General features: G+C 35.1%; 1 protein-coding gene across 6 annotated transcripts; it reads right to left on the bottom strand.

Moving 5' to 3' along the window:
- Nucleotides 1-1292: 1292 nt before the first annotated feature.
- On the bottom strand, nt 1293-23403 carry LOC125681228 (uncharacterized protein SYNPCC7002_A1628-like). 6 transcript variants are annotated; one of them, XM_048921223.2, is made up of 8 exons: nt 23291-23403; nt 22848-23019; nt 19019-19325; nt 18431-18624; nt 15716-15844; nt 10428-10566; nt 4545-4687; nt 1293-1665 (listed from the first exon to the last, which is right to left on the bottom strand). In XM_048921223.2, the coding sequence occupies exons 2-8, from the start codon at nt 22950-22952 to the stop codon at nt 1636-1638; spliced, it is 1047 nt and encodes a 348-aa protein (XP_048777180.1). In that variant the 5' UTR covers nt 22953-23019; nt 23291-23403; the 3' UTR covers nt 1293-1635. The 6 variants fall into 6 exon arrangements, with proteins under 6 accessions (XP_048777180.1, XP_048777184.1, XP_048777183.1 ...); XM_048921227.2 differs by having other exon boundaries at nt 23348-23403; XM_048921226.2 differs by having other exon boundaries at nt 23214-23398.
- Nucleotides 23404-23436: the final 33 nt, after the last annotated feature.

The following is a 23436-nucleotide window of genomic DNA, read 5'->3' as shown; positions in this document are numbered from 1 at the left end:
CCAGTTGAGAGGTCACACCCGCCATGAGCCCTACATCTTGATAAGGTAAACTGAGTAACCTGTAGTCAAAATCAGTATGTATACAGATTAACAATTGATATGAAACAAGTCAGACAGCATTCAAGCCAGTGATAACTTGCAATTGCAAAGTTTAATTAAAATTTACTAGTATTACATGTACGAAATCTTCTTGTAACTTTTTGCCCATGGTCATTTTGTCTGCGACTTTTTGCCCATGGTCATTTTGTCTGCGACTTTTTGTCCTGTGACTTTTTTGTCTGTGATTTTGTCCTGTGACTTTTTGTCCTATATTCATCTCCATACTTTTAGCATTATGTATACTGATGGAGTTAACAGTTTCAATATTTATTCGTAAACTGCATTATATATGAACAGATATTTGAATTATTAAAAAGTGTTATACCAACAGTTTTTAACAATCCTATAGCACCGTCTCTTGTTACCCTCTGCGGCAGATTATAATCCACAGACAGTCTGATTAAGATCCCATACTCATTATAATATCGTTATGATAATGAGTATGGGGTCTGATTTTAATCAGACTAGCAGAGGGCTAAATGTTCATTATAATCACGCAAACACATTGCCTCCTTGATGTCAAGAAGTAAAGATTTTCTAAGATTCAATGTATCCAGGGGTCATATAAAGATATTGCTTATTATAATCAAGCCAACAATGTTTCTGTTTGATGTCCAGAAGTAAGATTTTCTAAAGCTATATATGACCAAGTTAGCCCCACCCTAGGGTTTGAACCCAGAGGTCATAAATTTCTATTTTGGTGTAGCATTATGATTAAATTAGCCCCATCCTGAGGCATGAACCCTGCATAAAGTCATAAATTTCCACTTTGGTGTAAGGAGCATTGCTCATTATTATCAAGTCAACAGTGTCACTGTTTGATGTCCAGAAATAAAGAAGATTTTCTAAGATATAATGCATTTTCAGTATATGGCCAACTTAATCCCACTTTGGGGTCTGAGCCCAGGGTCATGAATATCACAATTTTGGTAAAGGGACCATTGCTTATCATATTTATGCTAATAGTTTGACTGCTTGATGTCCAGGAATAAAGGAGATTTTTAAAAATTTAGATTTTGTTCCCCTTGACCTATAAATCATCTATGGGTCATGGGGAACAAAATTTAAATCTTTAAAAATCTCCTTTACTCCTGGACATCAAGCAGTCAAACTATTTAAAATTGGTTCCGCATTCTAGAGAAGAAGCTAAAAATGTTCATAAGTTTACAACAGATACAAGACGGACAAAAACAGAGCATATGTACCTTTTAATGAAATTGAGTTTTGATGGATCTAAAACACGAACATCTATTGAATATGCATGCCCATTGTATTGAAATTTGTACCGTTAATATAACATCTGAAAAATCAGCACATGATAATTTGTAATTTTGGTAGCTGTGTTCAGTAAATGTCTCAGGCCCACACTTAGTACATGAAAAGTTCTCCATATGGCTGTCCCACTTGGGAGTACATATGTAGGTTACACAGAATCCACACATATGGGCTGCAGTTTAATTTCCACATGAATGTTCATTCAGATAAAGAATTTTCAATCACACTTTCCTAGTAAATTCAAAGATGACTGAATGAGCATCACCTGCTTGATATCCGACTATGCCATACCTAGATTTGAAAATAACGAGAAGATACTACATGTACATCAAATGATACTATAGATATAACTTAGGTGATCCTAATTAGTAACATGGTAAAACCTAGTCCGAAATATCTGACGTTTTCCTGGCTTTTTTATGATTTTGATATTTACCATGCCAGGAAAACGTCAGAACCGGTGCCATTACGTAAACTGGATTTCGCCGCCTCCACCTGGAGGCAGCATTCTCGGGCCAATTTTAAATACTTGCGAGTCGAATTCAATACTAAAGTCATAATGTAATAGAGTGAAATTTTACATGTTTTTAATACTGTATTTCAGGGATTTCATTTATTGAAAATAAATTGCTTTAATTCAATTTCTTTACAGAGTTTTGAAATTTGATATGAGAATAAAGTTTTATCCAATTGAAATCATTATTATAACTATGACTTGTGTTTGTCTTGTTATTTCATTACTTATTAAATTTTACTGCTTACCATGCAGAACAGGTTTTTCTTTAGGATAATTGTTACTATTTATACAAAGTAGATCACTCTAGTTTGGTCACATGGTTTTTAGGAAGGAAATTTCTTTTGAGGACAGGTATTCTTGTTTTCATGCTTAAGTGACACAGAAGGGTTATTGGATAAAAGTTTGATATAGTAGCTTGTTCTTTACTAGTTGATTGATTTACTGGATGGAGATTTATTCTATTTGAGCAGAACAGCAACACATACTATAAAGTAGGAGGATTGCTTTATATTTGCACCGACCTTTGCACCTCATGGGAGGGTCATGCAACACTAATGTTTAGGTACATCGCCACAATAAAGATACAACCCACAACATGAGTTCGTGTTATTATTACACCCGGTTACAATAACTAATCAATAAAACGATGCTTCTTGTACTTACTAATATCGATTTTATGGGTTCTTTCATCACATAAACAGTCTCTTGAAAACATTTTAACAAACTGTCGAGCTTTGTTTTGAGTTACGATCACCGCTTCACCGGTTCTGATGTTTTCCTGGCACGGTAAATATCAAAATCATAAATAAGCCAGGAAAACGTCAGATATTTCGGACTAGGTAAAACCTAGCACAGAATGTACCTGTTTGTTTCATAACTACATTATTTAAAAAATCAAATAATGAAAGCAGTTTGAGATTTAATACAAACAAATGACAAGTTCATTAATTCTCCAATGCCTTTCATAATTCAACTATAGCCTCATTTTAGTATTTATGAACTTGATAGATATTAAACATTTTGATATAAACTTGAGCTCTACATTTAACAATTTTATTCAATTTTCTGGCACTGAAAAACATTGCATGTGTAAATCAATTTTCATACATAATGATATCCATGCACCTTACCCAAGCTTACACAGTATAAAACAATTAAATGGTTTCTGGATCTCAAATATCAGGAGTTTTAAGGTCTTGATTTCAAGGGCCTGGGCCTTTCCAATTGGGAAAAATAGTGACATTTGCTTGAAATTGGGAAAAATGTTTCATATAAAGAAGTAGGAAAAAAACCAATCCAGAGTGCATTAACTGGACTCGATCATTCTGACTTTCAATTTGGTCAAAGCTTACCTCATTCAAATAAGCAGAGGCCAAAAAATTGGGTTTACTTAACAATTTTGAAGCAGAAATTGAAATCTGTGGGCCTGTGAAGAAGATTTTAGAACAATTAGGCTACCCTGCTTGATTTATTTTCAGTGTTTGGGAATTTCAAAGCAAAAACTGACGAAAATACCTGATTTTTAGCATTGCGAATGGGGCCTTAATATTTTGGCCCCCTACAGACCCTAAAAAAATTCCTGAATACTGTTTGAAATTCAGCAATGAAAATTCACATGAAGAGTCTCCATTACATAAGAATGACCCCTGTTGTTTTAGGTCAGGTATCACTGTCACCCAGTCACGTACTATAAGAAGTGGTCACTTCTATGGGATCAAGACGAGGCTCAACATGTTGAAATAGAAACCAATATATTTTTTCCTCTGTTCAAAAGTTCATCAGAGATTCTGGAAGATTTACTGTTCTTACTACCTTACACCATGCTTTATTTAAATAGCTAACCTATAATACATGTATATATTTATTTATTTTAATTAATGTAATTAAGAAATGATTTTGTCTATTTATGATATCAATTAGTGTCTTGACAGTTGTATTTAAGGTGAGAACCTTGTAAGTTGAAAGAACTTGTGTTTAAACCATTTGTATATTATGCACTTATACAATGAAATAAATTTATGTTCAAATCAAATCAAGAAATGGTTTCGAAATATCTCAAATGCTGTTAAAGGTTTAACATGAAACTTTACATGAACATACAGTCTCTATATGTCTTAAGGATGACCATTATTGTTTTGAATTAAAGATGAAGGTCAGAGGATCACAATTTGTAAAATATTGTTTCTGAAGTGTGTTAAGGAGGATTCGATCCTATTGAATTTGGGTCAAAAGGTAAACAATCATATAGTACAAAATCATTTGCGGATGATATTGTAATTTATCATCATTTAAAATTCAGCAGTAAAATTGTGTGTGATGGACCAGTCACAAAGGGATGACCATTATATGCCGAATTCTATTTAAAATAATACTGTCGTGGTGGATCTACAAAATGGCTATTGCCACCGAACCAATGTCAATCTGACCGATTGACAATCCTGTTTGACAGGTCTCTATTCTCGGACGCATACAAAGACATCACTATAATTAAAGGAAACAAACTAAATTTTTATCAATTTAGGCCTTTACTACTTTATCTAAATATTTTCAAGTTCAAAGCAAAATTAGTGCAAGATCTGAATACTTTGCACACATTACATGAACTCATCAATGTTCATCAATGTTAACATAATCTCTGTAGCATAGTTCTTACTTGAGTGGCTGCCCTGTGAACTATGGTATGACGCAATGCCAATCTATTGACATCTCTATCGTAACCTCCTCCAATGACTGTAGCCACTGGGATACCACGTGATACACAGGAGTCAATTACAAACCAATCTCTCTGGAATAACCCTACACATGTATAAAAAAAAAAAACATTTGTCATGATACTCCTAACATTGACCAGCATACAAAATAAAGGCAGATGATAGACAGCAAACAAGAAATGTTTGTAAAAGATATATGCCCCCCCCTCACCCACCCATGGTGCAAAATTGAAAAAGGTTATACATGTACATATGCATCATTTAATTGATAGTAGTGCCAAATCAATTCAAGACATAGAGCAGACAATATTCCTACATCAAGAGTGGATTGACAATGTAGCCTAAAATCAAATGGGGTCATCTACTCCCAATGATGTACCAGTGTACCAAGTTTGGTGTCAATCACAAATGATTCTTAAAATATAGGAGACAATATATTACTATGTCCAATTTGATCTTTGACCTTTGACCATATGAATCCAAATTCCATAGGGGCCATCTACTCCTTATTATGTACCAGTGTACCAAGTTTAATGTCTTTCAAGCAAAGGGTTCTCAAGATATTGATCAGACAGTATCTTCCTACATGTATATGATTTGAGCTGAAAATTTTCAAATTTTATTTTTCCATTTTTATTGTTTACAATGCTTAACTAAAATATTTCTAATGGTCAACCAAAATTATCAGTTGTTGAGTTGCAAGTGAGAATTGTAGCACTCACAATTCTTTGTTATGTAAACAAGGCTTGTGCCTTGTTTTTGTTTACATATAGATTGCTTAATAGAAAATACAAATGTAGCATGTTTAAACCAAGATGAGACGTGCCAAACACTTGGAACTATTAAATTGTGTTCAGAATTAACTTGTAAATTGATAAAATCTGCTTTAAAGGCAACTTTTACTAGCATATTTAACCTACATGTATGTAAACGGAAACACAGCACGAGCCTTGTTTACATAACAAAGAATATGAAAGATCAATATTCATAACTTCAAATTTATATTCATCCCATTTCCTACCATAACAAGAGGCCCACAGGCCTTATCGGTCACCTGAATACTAGTGAAAAGTATCACTACTTCCATGGGCTATTAAATCTAGAAAAAAATTCCTGTTCTGAATATCTAAGCTAATAATTAAATTCTAATGTTTAGCAACAGTATAAAACAAGATGTGTTTTTAAAACTTCACTGCCTTCAAAAGTGCAAACACTGATGAAAGGTTTTAAATAATTATGTGTATTAACATTAAAACATCAAAAGATATGACTAACTAATTTGGTCTCATCCTAATGTCATAACCCTGGGTTTTGATTGAAATACACCATTTTTTTGTAAATCCTTTTCTGCGATTCCTAAGTATGCATTTAGATTTTATACAGTATCAGCAAACTTACACATAAATACTATATACTAAGTTTGGCCCCACCCTGGGGTCAGAATCCTTACTCTGGGGATCATCAAATTTACAATTTTGATAAAAGACTACCTGCTCTATCCATTTAGTTTCAATTTAGTATCAATAGCATTAAAGAAGATGTTATTTAAGTGTTTTACACATAAACACTAAATAGCAAGTTTGCCCCCCCCCCCTGGGGTTAGAACCCCTACCCCAGGGATCATGAAATTTACAATTTTGGTAGACTGAGGCCTTCCTGCTCTCCATCACCATGCATTTAGTTTTTCTTACACATGTGCGGTTCTTGAGAAGAAGATTTTTTAAAATTGATCAATTTTGGGCAGTTTTTGCCCCACACCTAAGGCCCCAGGGGTCGCGGGTACGTTAAGGCAGGTTATGAAAATCTTTACTGGGATAAAATCCGCGAAACAATGTGATGTCATAATTGAAATAAGTATATCACTAAGTATAATATCAAATCCCGATTTTATTTTCATGTAAGTTTTATTTATGCATGAAATAAACCATGCAGCTACTAAGATCCAAAGAAATATGGAATGTTATACTGCTGTCGTGTAATTTCTGTCTGATCAATATGAAAGTAAACTGATGACATCATAACTATACATCGAGTAACGTCACATGTGTAGAGAATTTATTAAAATGTGTCATGTAAATATCAACAAAATGTGGAGTATTTGAAATATATGACATGGGATATATGGAATATATATGGGAAACACTGAGAATTTATTGATATTATGAAGGTATGTTGATTTCATTCATTGACAACTTTGTTTAATGGGGAAAACATTCCATTTAGCATGTCGATCCGATTTTCCACTGTCACACACTGAAATAAAACTGCAAAAGTAGCACACTACGCTGTATACTTTAAGATACATTTTATACACAGCAATTACTGATAGAATGAATCGTCTGTTAAGAAAACTTTCAAAGAAAACTGCATAGCATCAGTGCAAAATGTCAAACATGGGCTAGATGGTTTCATGTTTAAATGTTTAATAATTATTTCTTACTGAAAGTGGTAGGATTTTATCAGTAATTCTGATCAAATATGGGTCTTTTACCATCATTATCGCCAGTTAGACCGATATTTAAATCCTGGGGTAGTGTGCTACTTTTCCATTTTTATTAAGGTACATCAGTGATCTATTTATAACAGTCATGCAATGACGTCATACGAAAGCGCATGTTTGTCATGCTGTTATGATACAAAATGTTCTCATGTAAACAACCAAATTAGTTTTTAAGAGTTAGTAGCTCCCTCTCTCTGTGTAAGACAGATTTTAAAAATTATGCAGTATACGTGCATAAATGAAGCATGACCTGCCTTAACATACCCGCGGTGCAGGAATCCTGAAATTTACAATCTATGTCCCCCTTGTTCCAAAGATGCTTCATACCAAATATGAAAAGAATTGGAAGGATAGTTATCAAGAAGAAGTTAAAAATGTTTATTGTTCACACAATTAATAACTGATCATTTTGGCCCCACCCTGATACCAAAACCCCTACCCCTGGAATAATCAAATTTACAATTTTGGTAAAGGACTACCTCTTCTTTCTAAATATCTCTTTACTTTCAATTTAGTATCAATAGCATTAAAGAAGATGTATTTTAAGTGTTTTACACATAAACACTATATAACAAGATTTGCCTCGCCCTGGGGTCAGAACCCCTACCCCGGGGATCATGAAATTTACAATTTTGGTAGAGGCTTTCCTGCTCTACATCACCATGCATTTAGTTTTTCTTACATGTGTGTGGTTCTTGAGAAGAAGATTTTTGAAAATTGGTCAATATTGGGCAGTTTTTGCCCCACCCCTAGGGCCCCATGCAGGAGTGCTGGAGTCCTGAAATTTACAATTCATGTCCCCCTTGTCCCAATGATGCTTCATACTAAATTTGAAAAGAATTGGACTGGTAGTTATTAAGAAGAAGTTAACAATGTTCAATTGTTAACACATGACGGACGAAAACCAATTGCAATTGCAAAAACTGCCCAATATTGACCAATTTTCAAAAATCTTCTTCTCAAGAACCACACACATGTAAGAAAAACTAAATGCATGGTGATGTAGAGCAGGAAAGCCTCTACCAAAAGTCCAAAAAACTGATTTGCAGGACTGAAGGACAGACAGACGGACAAACGGATGGAGCGCAAACCTAAAGTCCCCTTCGACTTCATCAGTAGGGGACTAAAAATATATAATCCACAAACATGGGTTATACAAACATTTTCCGCAATGATTGTGGCCTTCATATCCCATTTAACAAACCAAAAAATGTATTTTATTAACTAAATGATGCATATCTATGTTAGCAAGTTTGAAGTCACAAGCTGCGTGCTGTCAATTGTAACCTACTTTTGGTGTGTGCCACACCTTCCTCTCAAAATGCATCAACTGACTAATTTTGATGGTCCTATGCCTCACAGTGTGCAAGATCTGATCCAGACATGATTTGTAGGGGTGGGACGATACCCTTTCTAGCTCATCCGATATGTATCATGATACTTGACACACGATACAATACATATCACGATACTTTGCATATCAATAAAAACTAGAAAATAGGATTTCAAATTTATTCAGTTAAAAAAATACAGAAAAAATATCACTCGGTTCAGATAGTTACTTGACTAGAAGAAACTGAATATCACAATGCTCCAAAAACTTTAAAAATTTGATGTTTCTTACACCGTTTTCATTTCATGAACTGACAAGCCAAACCTCTCCCATACCCCTGACTTGCTTCCAGGCAGTTTTGTTAATGTTATGCAGTCCGCCATGTTTTTTTTGTTGTTGTTTTCATTTTCTGCTAGGCGGACTAAACATACCCGACTTGTGAGGTTCGGATATTTTTGGAAAATGCTATGATGGGTATCGTCATTTAATAGACATTGTATCAATCTGTACATATCGTCAAGATGAGTATCACGATGCATCAGTGCACCGATGGATCATCCCACCTCTAATAATTTGAATATATATAGCCATTAAATTCTAAGGAACCACAATGACACTTTACACACATACAACTGACCAAGTTTGATTGTCCTAAGTCTCACACTTCACAGTGTGAAGGATGTCCCAGACACAAAAAACCGTTAACAGATGGACAGACAGGATAGCTATACCATAATACAGCTCATCAAAAGATGTGCCCGGGGAAAATGAAAAGCATAGCTGTAAGGCACATAATAATACAGCCCATCAAAAGATGGGCCCGGGGAAAATGAAAGGCATAGCTGTAAGGCACATCATAATACAGCCCGTCAAAAGATGGGCCCGGGGAAAATGAAAAGCATAGCTGTAAGGCACATCATAATACAGCCCATCAAAAGATGGGCCCGGGTAAAATGAAAAGCAGAGCTGTAAGGCACATCATAATACAGCCCGTCAAAAGATGGGCCCGGGGAAAATGAAAAGCATAGCTGTAAGGCACATCATAATACAGCCCATCAAAAGATGTGCCCGGGGAAAATGAAAAGCATAGCTGTAAGGCACATCATAATACAGCCCATCAAAAGATGGGCCCGGGTAAAATGAAAAGCATAGCTGTAAGGCACATCATAATACAGCTCGTCAAAAGATGGGCCCGGGGAAAATGAAAAGCATAGCTGTAAGGCACATCATAATACAGCCCGTCAAAAGATGGGCCTGCATAAAATGAAAAGCATAGCTGTAAGACACATCATAATACAGCCCGTCAAAAGATGGGCCCGGGGAAAATGAAAAGCATAGCTGTAAGACACATCATAATACAGCCCGTCAAAAGATGGGCCCGGGGAAAATGAAAAGCATAGCTGTAAGGCACATCATAATACAGCTCGTCAAAAGATGGGCCCGGGGAAAATGAAAAGCATAGCTGTAAGGCACATCATAATACAGCCCATCAAAAGATGTGCCCAGGGAAAATGAAAAGCATAGCTGTAAGGCACATCATAATACAGCTCGTCAAAAGATGGGCCCGGGGAAAATGAAAAGCATAGCTGTAAGGCACATCATAATACAGCCCGTCAAAAGATGGGCCTGCATAAAATGAAAAGCATAGCTGTAAGGCACATCATAATACAGCTCATCAAAAGATGGGCCCGGGGAAAATGAAAAGCATAGCTGTAAGGCACATCATAATACAGCCCGTCAAAAGATGGGCCTGCATAAAATGAAAAGCATAGCTGTAAGGCACATCATAATACAGCCCGTCAAAAGATGGGCCTGCATAAAATGAAAAGCATAGCTGTAAGACACATCATAATACAGCCCGTCAAAAGATGGGCCTGCATAAAATAAAAAGTAGAGCTGCAAGACACATCTTTGATAAAATAAAAGAAATGCCAGACATTAATTGATAATACTTGAGCCAACTCCATGATGAATAATCTATTTACAAAATACCTTTATCTGTAAGATTAAGCTTTCCTAGTTCGTCTTTTTCATGTGGATCAACACCAGCATCATACAGAACAAGGTCTGGCTTAAAACTGTCTAACAGCCAAGGGAGGTAGGACTGCAAGTGCTCCAAGTAATCTTTGTCCTGAACATGAAACATATCATTCATGTTTGGGAAATACATTTCAATGCATTTTTTTTTATATAACTCTAGAGAAAGGGTTATGATTTGGAAAGCACTGCAGCCCCACAGGAATGTAATATTTTTAAGCAAAGAAAATAAGATAGGTGTAAGACATTCTTTATGATGAATTTTCACTGAAGATTTCTGGGTGTCTAAAAAGTTACTACTTTCCTACTTTAAGCCTCTTCATTTTGATGGTGAACTAAATTCGTGGTACAGGTATAAGAACCAATATGGCACCCTCTAATATCGTTAGGAAAAATTCACAATGTAATCTTCTAAGTTCGAATAGTCTGTATAACTATGCTTGGTTATTACAAATCTGTACTTAGTCGTGCATTATGACAACTCAGTGATAAATTAATATACCCTTTGCAGAACCGAATAACAATAAACTTCTTCTAATGCTAGTACTAATACTTTAAAATAAGCATGTATTTGACTTTTATTACTATAATTTTCATTTTTCATACCAACAAGTTTTGTAGATAATTTTAATGCCACCATTGGTTCTAATTATCTCATTTTTGTATGTTAGAACTATTAAGGGAATAAAACCTACTCCTGTCCATATCACATTTCATAACAATCACCACTTCAGGCCTCACCGTTTGATATTAGGTACAATCAGGTTAATGTGGAATATGGGATATAGAAAGGGGGATATATTATTCTTCTTTTCATTCAAAAATGAACAAAATTTTGTTCGTGTACAGGTGTATCTATTTCATTGTAAAATTTTGTTCGTGTACAGGTGTATCTATTTCATTGTAAAATTTTGTTCGTGTACAGGTGTATCTATTTCATTGTGTCTTGTGTCACGTGTACAGGTGTATCTATTTCATTGTGTCTTGTGTCATGTGTACAGGTGTATCTATTTCATTGTGTCTTGTGTCATGTGTACAGGTGTATCTATTTCATTGTGTCTTGTGTCATGTGTACAGGTGTATCTATTTCATTGTGTCTTGTGTCATGTGTACAGGTGTATCTATTTCATTGTGTCTTGTGTCATGTGTACAGGTGTATCTATTTCATTTTGTCTTGTGTCATGTGTACAGGTGTATCTATTTCATTGTGTCTTGTGTCATGTGTACAGGTGTATCTATTTCATTGTGTCTTGTGTCACGTGTACAGGTGTATCTATTTCATTGTGTCTTGTGTCACGTGTACAGGTGTATCTATTTCATTGTGTCTTGTGTCATGTGTACAGGTGTATCTATTTCATTGTGTCTTGTGTCATGTGTACAGGTGTATCTATTTCATTGTGTCTTGTGTCATGTGTACAGGTGTATCTATTTCATTGTGTCTTGTGTCATGTGTACAGGTGTATCTATTTCATTGTGTCTTGTGTCATGTGTACAGGTGTATCTATTTCATTTTGTCTTGTGTCATGTGTACAGGTGTATCTATTTCATTGTGTCTTGTGTCATGTGTACAGGTGTATCTATTTCATTGTGTCTTGTGTCATGTGTACAGGTGTATCTATTTCATTGTGTCTTGTGTCATGTGTACAGGTGTATCTATTTCATTGTGTCTTGTGTCATGTGTGTAATAATTGGTGGAGGTGATTTTTTTCTGCCTCTGAAATCAAATGGATGTACCATTAACAACACATCTTACAATTATTTATAAAACTTCAACTACCAGTACATTTTTAATCTATCATGATTCAAACCCAGCATTATAAACTTCTGTAATCACTTACTCCAGAAACAGTAATTTTCATAGAATTGACAGTTTTCTGTGAAAGAAAAACACACATAGTATCACCTCTATATATCGCCACCATCTCATACCGCCATCTAAATGTATAGAACAGATCTCCATACACCCTAAAAAACACCCTGATATAACATCTAACTCGCCTATTCCCATCTGGCACCCACAGGGGCATCGGCAAAGGGGCGGCAGTCACCGCCCCAATAATTTTGCAACAAAAAACTTTTTTTAAAATAGAATAGTAAAGAAAAAGGTGAAGTAGGTACCTGGGCCCGACGTGTGTACACAATAATTAAAAATAGGGTATTAAGTATGCTTCATTAATTGATCGATCGATGTTTGGACGCTTTATATTGTACACTACCGCAAGTCATTAGTCATTAAACAATTATCAAACAATATAACTGTTACAATAAATGAGCTGAATGAGCATGTGAATTAAAGGAAAATACCGAAGATGAATCAAAATTACTGTCTAAAACAATTCTTTGAGATTTTTTGTTTACCTTTGTCACATATATTCCTGCATTTTGATTTCAAAAATGGACGGATTAACACGTATTAATCAACCTGCTAATTTTAAATTTCCAAAGCGGTCTTTCGGCAAAAAGAATCCAGAACTACGTTCGTTCAACTCCTCCTGGTTCAAACCATACCCATGGTTGCATTATGACGAGGTATGTGTATGAGATTATTTTATAATGTTTAATTTATTCCATGATATTTTACAGGTTAATTTAATGAATTAATGAAGTAAATGCATCATTGGTTCATTTACAGTAATTACACTAAAGTCAATATTTCTGAAAATGATATACTGTTTATTTATACATGTATTTAAAAATATTTTCAGGCAAAAGATCTGGCTTTCTGTTTCACTTGCATGGGCGCCGCAAAGGAAGGCAAAATTTCTAATTCTGTGCGTGGTGACAAGACATACACAGAAGATCTGGACTTCATGATAAAATTTTACTGTGATGATTTGGACCAGACATCTCTATCTTCCAGCTGGAAACATTCACATCATTCGCGAGAAACAGCTTGAACAATTCATCAACTAGTGTTGTGTCTATTTCGTACTTGGTAAAGTTAGTGTCTGAAATGCCTCCAGCTACCAAATGTCTGTTCTTGGAGATTGTAACTCTCTTAAGACTCATTTTAGTGATGCCAGCCACTAATGCCACAAGTGAGCGGACATTCTCTGCACTGCGCCGAGTCAAGACCTATCTTCTTGCGACTATGACACAGGAGAGGCTTAATCACTTGATGATACTACACACCCACAGGGAAGCTACGGATAAAATGGACATATCAGAAGTTGCTGACGAGTTTGTCTCAGCGCGGGATGGACGAGGACTTATGTTTGGATCAATGAATCAATGTACATTTATATAATTTGATAAAAATGAGTTTAATGTGTTTAACTTGCATACAACTTCCTTGATATTACTTAAGTTATTAAATGTTTGAATTGAAGATAAATATTGCAATTTTTTCAATAGATGGAAAGATATATATTAGGAAAATATGGGGGTGTTGGTGAATATATGTACATACTAGCTAAAATACGTTACCCCCCTCTTTTTTTTTTAAATCCAGCTCGGCGCCCCAATGTCAAAAACTTGCCGACGCGCCTGACCCATTTTCAGGTACAAAAGGTCAAATACATATTACTTTTACACATAACAATGCCAACAACCAGGTCAATTGGTCTGTCAGGTGAATCATAATGAATCTTGATTTGTGTAAGTCATGAGTAAAGGTAAGTATAGGTAAGTGTAATAATAGCTTCCATATGATATCCTTTAAAAATTGTCTCTGAAATTGTCCTTTAGAATTGTCCACGCGTAAACAACAGAGAAACAAAACTACTATCAGCTGCTGTAAATTTTGGGTACCATGTGACCAATGTGTGTATTGATGTGTGTGACATCATATTTCTGTGTTCCAGAAAAAAGTTGCAGCCATTATATACACAGTATTTGTCAACCACTCAACGTATTAAGTCATTGTAGAACCTTAGTACCATGACACAAATGAAACAGTCGTACATATACTTAAGTGTTTTACAAATGCACAAGGGCAGAACATCCCACTATTTAAGGAAGTTTTAAGAACTAAAGCAAAACAATTTCATGCATTTACATATCTTGCCATATGTGGACAACAATAAAAGGACAATCATTTATCAATTAAACAACCACCTATTTTTCAAATTGATGAACTGAAATGTCAAACTCTTTATAATGCCACACTCGATATAATGCCAAAATAAGCAGGAACAAAAGCTGATGAAATACTGAGGTGACACTGTATAATTTCTCTGTTAGATGACGACTTACTACTCTGATTAATCCAGTTTTCTTAAATATTAATCACTACTTTTTTTCAACAATTAAGGCCTCATGCTGACAATAGGAATGTTGCACAGAAAATTGCTATGTTGAAAACAATTCTATAATCACACACAGACATGTGCTATTCTTGTCTCTATTGGTGTATGGTGTACGCACATACATGACATCACTGCAAACTTACAGAAACTCCTGTTACACTGTTAGAAGATCAATTGGGAAATTAACATGATGGTTTTAATTTCATTATGATCATAATTATAATTTTTCCACAAAATTAAACCCACAGTGAATGATTTATTAAAAATAATATTTAAATGCTTTCATAATCGAAGCATTAGAAAGTAAATTTTCCCAGAACATGAAAGAATAAGGTACGATTGTATACATAAAAAGGCCCAAAAATTTTCTCTCTATAAAATGTATCTGGAATTAACCTTAATCAGTGTTTTAAGAAAGTAAAATATATGCCAGGTATACTATGTCAACAAAATCAGAATGATATTCCTAAATGGATAGCATTATGACACCTTGAATAAGACATTTCCTGCCTTTTTCTCAAAATAAGCCAAATGCTATACAGATTATTGCTCAGGAAAAGATGTACGCATTCGTCGAGCAAAATGAAAATGATATTGTGTATTATCTTAAGATGAAAAACATGCTTGAATATGAATTTGCTCGATGCATGCGCTGTATGTTTTCTGAAAGGAAAACCAGCTGAATTTGTGGATATTTTCATTGAAAATGGCATTTTTGCAATTTTTATGCCAACTTCAAGCTCTCGTCATATGACACAAATCATTTTGCTGATCAAACTGAGCAAATTTTGGGTTTGCTAATCTATTCCTTATTTGAATGCCAGGGTTTGAGCTCCAAGTGAAATCATCGATATTTTGGGCCAGATTACTTTAGAAACTGTACCTACTTCTTAAAACCATCGTGATTGTGCCCTTCTAACAATCATACATGGAATAAAAGTACCTTGCAGTAATGAAGCCCAAAATCCATGTTTACATACTGATTCATTTACTTACAGATATTCCTGTTACAAGCCCAATATCCATGTCACTGGTTTGTTTTTGATGGGGGTAATTTTTCTCACAATGCATGGAAAATGTAAAAACTGCACAACTGTCACTAAAGATGAAAGCTGTACCATCGCCCTGTATAACAAAATCACATTTCATTATTACTAATGCCCTGTATAACAAAATCATATTTCATTATTACTAATGACCTGTATAACAAAATCATATTTCATTATTACTAATGACCTGTATAACAAAATCATATTTCATTATTACTAATGACCTGTATAACAAAATCGTATTTCATTGCTACTATAAATGCCCTTTATAACAAAATCATATTTCACTGTTATTAATGCCCTGTATAAAAAAAATCATATCTTAGTGTTACTAATGCCCAGTCCACACTCAGGTTTGCTATTTTACATATCCCAATCAATAATCATTCACTCATAAAAGGGATGTCATAAACTATTAATTTTGTAGTCTGGCGCATCCAATGTTAACTTTGTGCATATATTTCCCATAAATGTCTGGACTCTTTGTTCAGTATCTTATCAGAAGTCAAGGACAGGCTCAAAGAAATTTTGACAAAGATGCTGCTTAACAAGTTCAAAAAGGTAATACTTGCATCTATAGAAACTACTTTGTTTCAAACTTTATTCTGTTCAAGAATAAATTTCCCACTGAAAGAAAACATACTCAGGTGTTTGGTACACCTTTCTTCTGGAAAAGATGCATGTGCTTGGATTCTTTCAAACATAACTAAGTTGAAGGTAACACCTGGAATCTTTTTGCCAGTATTGTACAATTTGTATGATTTGGATAAACTTCAATCAGGGATCGACACTAACGGTTGTCCGATTGCCCGAGGCAAGTGAAAACCCAGTTCGGACAAGTGAAACTCAATACACACTTGCCCAATGGGGCAAGTGATATTTTTAGTAGAAAATGTGATTATTATAATAATTGTTAAGCTTGATGAATATGAAATATTAGAAAGTAAAACCCAACTTCATATAGTGTTGTTTTCTTTAACGAATCGTCAGATTATAGCAAAGGCCCATTCTAGTAGATCATACTGTATCACAAATTGACAGAGAGAGATAATTAAGATAATTATAATTACTGGTTGACAGGCTTATTAGAGTCTACAATATTTCGGACAACTAAGTTTTTCATTCAGACAAGTAAAACTTCGAGTTTACTTGCCCAAAGGGCAGATGAGATGAAAAGTTAATGTCTATCCCTGTCAATCGACATTACTATGTCAGAAAGATTCCATACATATAAGTTTCATCATCTCTGGCCCAGTGGTTCTCGTTTAAATGAAGATCTTCAAAATGACCCCACCCTATTGTTTTCCTTTTCTTGATTATATCTCCTTGAAAAGGGAGATAGCCCTTCAATTTAAAAAAAAAGTTTATTTGGTTGAAATTGATCCGATGAGAATAGGAAAAAATAAAATTATGAGAGTTTACAACACCAACAATGCCAACAGACAATAGAAACTCTTTGATCAGAAAAGCTCACTTGAGCCTTTGGTTCAGGTGATCTAAAAACAGCTAATTATCTACAAAACACTAATTGATTCCCAGGCTCCAATACCTGGCAAAGAGATGATGCTAATTAGGCCCCATCAAGCTACATTTCCAGTGACCATTTTTGCAGGAGTGTTAATTAGGTTGTAAGTGAGAGATGGCTGGTGTAAACAATTAGCATTTGGAGGCAATGAGAGTGAATGTTAAAGGATTTTATATGATGAGGCCTAATCTTTACTTTAAGAGATCGAGAGTTTCAAAAGATTTGAGACAAGCAGAATAAATCTGCCTTATTGTTTACATGTGATAACGCCTTTTATATCATTGCTTTTTAATATTTTATTTATTTTCTATGTATTATGTGTATAACATTCTGTAGTAAGGTATATATGCATTGTAAAGCACCTTTGAGCATACATAGTGTATGAAAAGGGTGCTATATAATTATGGTATTATTATTATTTCTTTGAGTGGGGGGGGGGGGGGGGGGGGGGGAGTCGGCAGAAGAATACTTCAAAACATCAAGAACTTTAAGATTGAAGTTAGATCTATCAGTGGCCTGTACTTACACCCCCTACTAACAAACTTTGGATGGTATGACTGTCTGACTAGTATCCATCTTTAGTCCCTCAATCCCACTTCATGATCAGGTCATAACGTTTTAATGGGAATACATCAGAAAGTCATGTGTATCTCAAAGGTTGCTTCTTACCAGATAATGTGCCATGGTCCTGAACCAAAGTTTGGCAAGGTCAAAGTAACATGTAATTTTCAAAGGAATATCTGGACCAACCCTTTCTTCACAGAGGCATTGAAAAAATCATATGTGGTACAAAAATTGTTTATCAACAAACAGTGGACCATATTACTATACAAAGATCATTCAAAATTAGAAATATCTGTCTGATCACAATTTGTAATATAAAGGATCACTTAGCACAAAGGTTACTAGCAGGCAATGTGTCATGAAACTGAACCAAGGTCATTTGGCCAAGGTTAAGGTCACTAGCAAAAAAAATGGTGTGTCAATTCTCTGGGCCATAACTTGTAATGCCTGGTGGACATCAGAAGTGGCTTACGATGACAGATTGATTACACTCAATTGGCCAAGGTCAATGTCATTTTGTAATGCACTTGGTAGCTCAGTTGATCTACAGTCAAAAATACATACAACACCAACCTGGTGGACATCTAGATCCACAATCAGAACCTTTTGGACTAGGCACTCTTTAAACAACACTGCAGCAGTTACTGCCATATCATTCAGAAGGCAATAACCCGCCCCGTGGCTGGGGAAGGCGTGATGGGTACCGCCACCTGTGCTGCAGGCTATCCCATGCTCTATTGCAATTCGGCCAGCCAGAAGTGTTCCTCCTACAGCATTGAACAAAATCGTCAGCAATTCAAAAATGTTATTTGACTAGCAACTTTCTTCATTGTACAAAAATACATGTGACATGTTTTTCTTTGCTGCAAAATAATCATTTTTTACTACTCAAGTAATTTTTATGGGGGGGGGGGGGGGGGGGGGGGGGGTGGAGAAACCTGTCTGAAAGAAAAGTAACTGTTCTATATGTTTTCATTTATCAATTTTTTTCAAAGTTTCAATTTCATCATATTCTTTACTCACCTTAAAACAAGAAGCCCACAGGCCCTATCAATCACCTGAGATATGAATAATTTATCGTATGAGTGATATCCACTGGATAAAGGGGTAAATATGTTATAAATCTTGATATAATCAGTATGATACAGTATATATAATTACCTGTTTCAAGTCTACATCTTGATACAATTCCTGGACTCCATTCAAAGCCTGTGAGTCTCTGCTCTTTGACAGTTATTTTCCCTCCAATAAATCTGTCAATGTAGTCAGGAGTATGCACACATTTTAGCAAATCTGGGTGTATAGCAGTTGGTTGAATTATCTGTTTCATCGAAATGACATTATCAGTCCTAAGATGTCGCAAAACCCCATGGAATTTTCTCATAGCAAATCTGTGCTTAATGGGGAATTCACATACATATCCATCATGATGAACTATTGGAAGACCATGTACCTCCATCCTTTTGATCTAAAACATTTGATATTACTAAATCATTATTTTCATACATATCATTTTTCAAAGATGATATGCAATCAGCAAGCACCATGTTCCTAAAAAAAAATTACCTCCCTTTAATAAGCTTCTACTGTATTGGTCTAAATAAAAAAAATTACCTCCCTTTAATAAGCTTCTATTGTATTGGTCTAAATAACATTTAATTTGAAGTTGATCATTTTTATTATTTTAACGGACACTTAACATCTGACTGCTAATCAGCATTAACATTTTAACGGATACTTAATATCCGATTGCTAAATCAGCATTAACATTTTAACGGATACTTAATATCCGATTGCTAAATCAGGATTAACATTTTAACAGACACTTAACATCTGACTGTTAAATCAGCATTAACATTTTAACGGATACTTAATATCCGATTGCTAAATCAGCATTAACATTTTAACAGACACTTAACATCTGACTGTTAAATCAGCATTAACATTTTAACAGACACTTAACACCTGACTGTTAAATTAGCATTTACCAGGTTGGGAACACTCCCCCTGCAGTGAGATATTCTCATGAAAACGCGATTATCCCTCGTTAGCGAGAGTAAATATATCCCGTACAATCGAGAAAAACACCCGTGGATTACATCTCTTCATGTTTCCCATGAAAAGGAAAGTGCCAACTTGCCTGATAGTTCTGCAAATATATAAATCGAAATATTTTTAAACAAGAGGCCCATGGGCCACATCGCTCACCTGAGTCACTTTGGCCCATATCTGAAGACTTTCCATATATATTTGCATGTAAAACCTTGGTCCCTATTATGGCCCAAACTACCCTTTGCAAACTTGAATCTACACTATGTCAGAAAGCTTTCATGTAAATGTCAACTTCTTTGGCCCAATGGTTCTTTTAAAGCTTTTTTCTATATTTGTATGTAAAACTTTGACCCCCCCCCCCCCCACCACCACCACTTGTGGCCCCATCCTACCCCCCGGGGACCATGATTTGAACAAACTTGAATCTGCACTATGTCAGAAAGTTTTCTTGTAAATATCAGCTTTTCGGACTCAGTGGTTATTGAGAAAAAGATTTTAACTATATATTTGTATGTAAAACTTTGATCCCCCTTGTGGCCCCATCCTACCCCCGGAGCCCATGATTTGAAGAAACTTGAATCTGCACTACGTCAGAAAGTTTTCATGTAAAAATCAGCTTTTCTGGCTTAGTGGTTCTTGAGAAGAAGATTTTTAAAGATTTTTCCTATATATTTGTATGTAAAACTTTGATCCCCTATTGTGGCCCCATCCAACCCCAGGGGCCCATGATTTGAACAAACTTGAATCTGCATTATGTCAGGAAGCTTTCATGTAAATCTCAGCTTTTCTGGCTTAGTGGTTCTTGAGAAGAAGATTTTTAAAGTTTTTTCCTATATATTTGTATGTAAAACTTTGATCCCCCCTTGTGGCCCCATCCTACCACCGGGGGCCATGATTTGTACAAACTTGAATCTGCACTACGTCAGAAAATTTTCATGTAAAAATCAGCTTTTCTGGCTTAGTGGTTCTTGAGAAGAAGATTTTTAAAGATTTTTCCTATATATTTGTATGTAAAACTTTGATCCCCCCTTGTGGCCCCATCCTACCACCGGGGGCCATGATTTGAACAAACTTGAATCTGCATTATGTCAGGAAGCTTTCATGTAAATCTCAGCTTTTCTGGCCCAGTGGTTCTTGAGAAGAAGATTTTTAAATGACCCCACCCTATTTTTGCATTTTTGTGATTATCTCCCCTTTGAAAGGGACATGGCCCTTCATTTGAACAAACTTGAAAGCCCTTCACCCAAGGATGCTTTTGGCCAAGTTAGGTTGAAATTGGCCCAGTGGTTCTGGAGAAGAAGTCGAAAATGTGAAAAGTTTACAGACAGATGGACAGACAGACGGACAGACAGACAGACGTGATGTGATCAAAATGTGATCAGAATAGCTCACTTGAACCTTCGGTTCAGGTGAGCTAAAAACTCATGATGTACATTGAATTTCAGTCTCCCTCCTTCTTACACAGCAACGCTGATATATATGAAATTTCTCGACATTTTATACAGACAATTCACGTCATGTTGAATGCGTGTCACAGCATTGCACGGAATTTAATTGCCATAATTTTCAAACACCAAAACACCTGTTTAAGGTAATGTTTACTTTCTTGCTAAATATGAATAATCGTGTTTTAGTGAGAAAATCTCACTTAAAGGGGAAATGTTCCCAACCTGTTAACAAGGAAAACTGATAATTCATGCTATTTTTTCTAAGTCCAAGGGCCATAACTTAATGAGAAATCAATGGGCCTTGGCGAAATTTGAACTTGATCTGCAATCTAATTAAAATTAGATGTTTGATCCGCTAGTACGCGAGCGGATCAAACATCTAATTTTAATTAGATTGACTTGATCTGTAACTTGTTATGGCAAAGCAATGTTCCAATTTATGAAGATGTGCAAGTACATCAAAAAAAGTCCATAAAACTGATTATTCGTGTTATTTTTCTAAGGCCAAAGGCCAAAACTTAGTGAAAAATCAACAGACCAAGATGAAATTTGAACTTGATCTGTAGCTGTTATGGCAAAGCAATGTACCAAATATCAAATGAATATCTGCAAGCCAGGGTTTGACACTAAGGCACGTCCGACCGACCGAGTCTACTAAATGATAGGTCCGGTCGGGTAAAATGTCGATAAACTAGTCCGACTGGTCGTGTTGAAAAAATAAACAAGAAATTTTACTTTAAACCATAAGATATTAACAAAAAAAAACAAAAAAAAAAATACCTGTAAAGAGTTTGCGAGCAATTTTGAACCGAGTGATGACATAATCTTTATTTTTAGTTTTAATATATTATATATATAGTCACTGTCGGAATTGATGTTTTACGACATATACTCAATGTTAAAGGGACTGGTTCATGTTTTTCGAAAGAAATTTTTTTCATTTTTGATGTTGAACAGAAAATAAACGAAAAGTTGGGAGGAAACAAAGCAGGGCTTATGAAATTGAAGAAAAATATAAAACGGTTGAGGTCATTTTATTTTAACAAATGAACTAAAGAATTTCTGTGCCGGGTAGAATTTAATGAAACAGAAAATGCGTTTAATTGAAAATAAAATCATCAAATTGAATTACGAGACTGAAGATTTTTTTGAGACTATTAAATACTTTTTATTTCAAACTTCATTTGAATTAGGTATTTATTATAATATGAAGAAACCCTCAGGGTGTTTTTTTTCTGGAAAGTTGGTCCGGGCTAGTTGATGTAAGGTCAGGTCTAGTAAATATCATTTGAAGTAGCCCGACTGGTCTTGTGCTCAAAAAAGTAAATGTCAAACCCTGCAAGCACATCAATAAAGTCCGGAAAACTTATTAATTTGCAGGACTTACAGATTGACAGACAGACGGAGCGCAAACCTAAAGTCCCCTTTGACTTCGTCAGTAGGGGACTAATAAAACTGGATCTGATCATTAATTACAAACTCATACTCACTTTCTTAAGTGCCTCCTTGGTGAATTGTTCTTTGCTTATGCGTAGAGTACACAGTGTTCTTTGTTTAGATTTGAATCTGACATTTCTGTACAGAAACATTCTCATGTCTACTGCTTATTTCATCTAGTTACGCTCAATACATAAAAACCATGGCCGATATCATTCCGTCTGCCTGTAACAAGTAAAATAAACGATTCATGAAATACCTAACGTTATCAAATATTTATCAATACAAGTTTGGAAACCGCCCGTTCTCCTAGTTACAAACTGGTATTTGCAATACAATATCAGTGACTTTGTTCCTGTTCATTACAGACACTCAAAACTTATTTAAATTTTTTTTTATTCAAATCGTCAGCTTTGCACCTGTGAAATTCATTGTTTTTATTTCTTACATGCTTCTTGAAACTAATGTACACAGAAATTTATTACTTAAAGATTACATCGCAGTCTTATGAAGCATTCAGAATGTTGTTTTTAAAACATGAGAGACAAATTACTGTGCACATCGCACTGCCCTGAAGTCTGTGATGAAATTTTAAAAATTAAGTAACTCGTTCGTGACTTACTCGCTCAATGTTATTTGGAA

This window comes from Ostrea edulis, chromosome 2 (genome assembly GCF_947568905.1).
Source record: "Ostrea edulis chromosome 2, xbOstEdul1.1, whole genome shotgun sequence".
NCBI classification, from domain to species: Eukaryota; Metazoa; Mollusca; class Bivalvia; order Ostreida; family Ostreidae; genus Ostrea; species Ostrea edulis.
The sequence above is the reverse complement of the archived record's forward strand: the minus strand, read 5'-3'. Positions and strand labels throughout refer to the sequence as shown.

Excerpts from the sequence above, each read along its gene's own strand:
- LOC125681228 (XM_048921223.2), bottom strand. The coding sequence starts at position 22,952 with ATGAGAATGTTTCTGTACAGAAATGTCAGATTCAAATCTAAACAAAGA. Across the intron at positions 19,326-22,847 it reads CCAAGGAGGCACTTAAGAAA|ATCAAAAGGATGGAGGTACA; the intron begins GTGAGTATGAGT and ends CAAATGTTTTAG. Across the intron at positions 1,666-4,544 it reads TTCACAGGGCAGCCACTCAA|GTATGGCATAGTCGGATATC; the intron begins GTAAGAACTATG and ends TTTCAAATCTAG.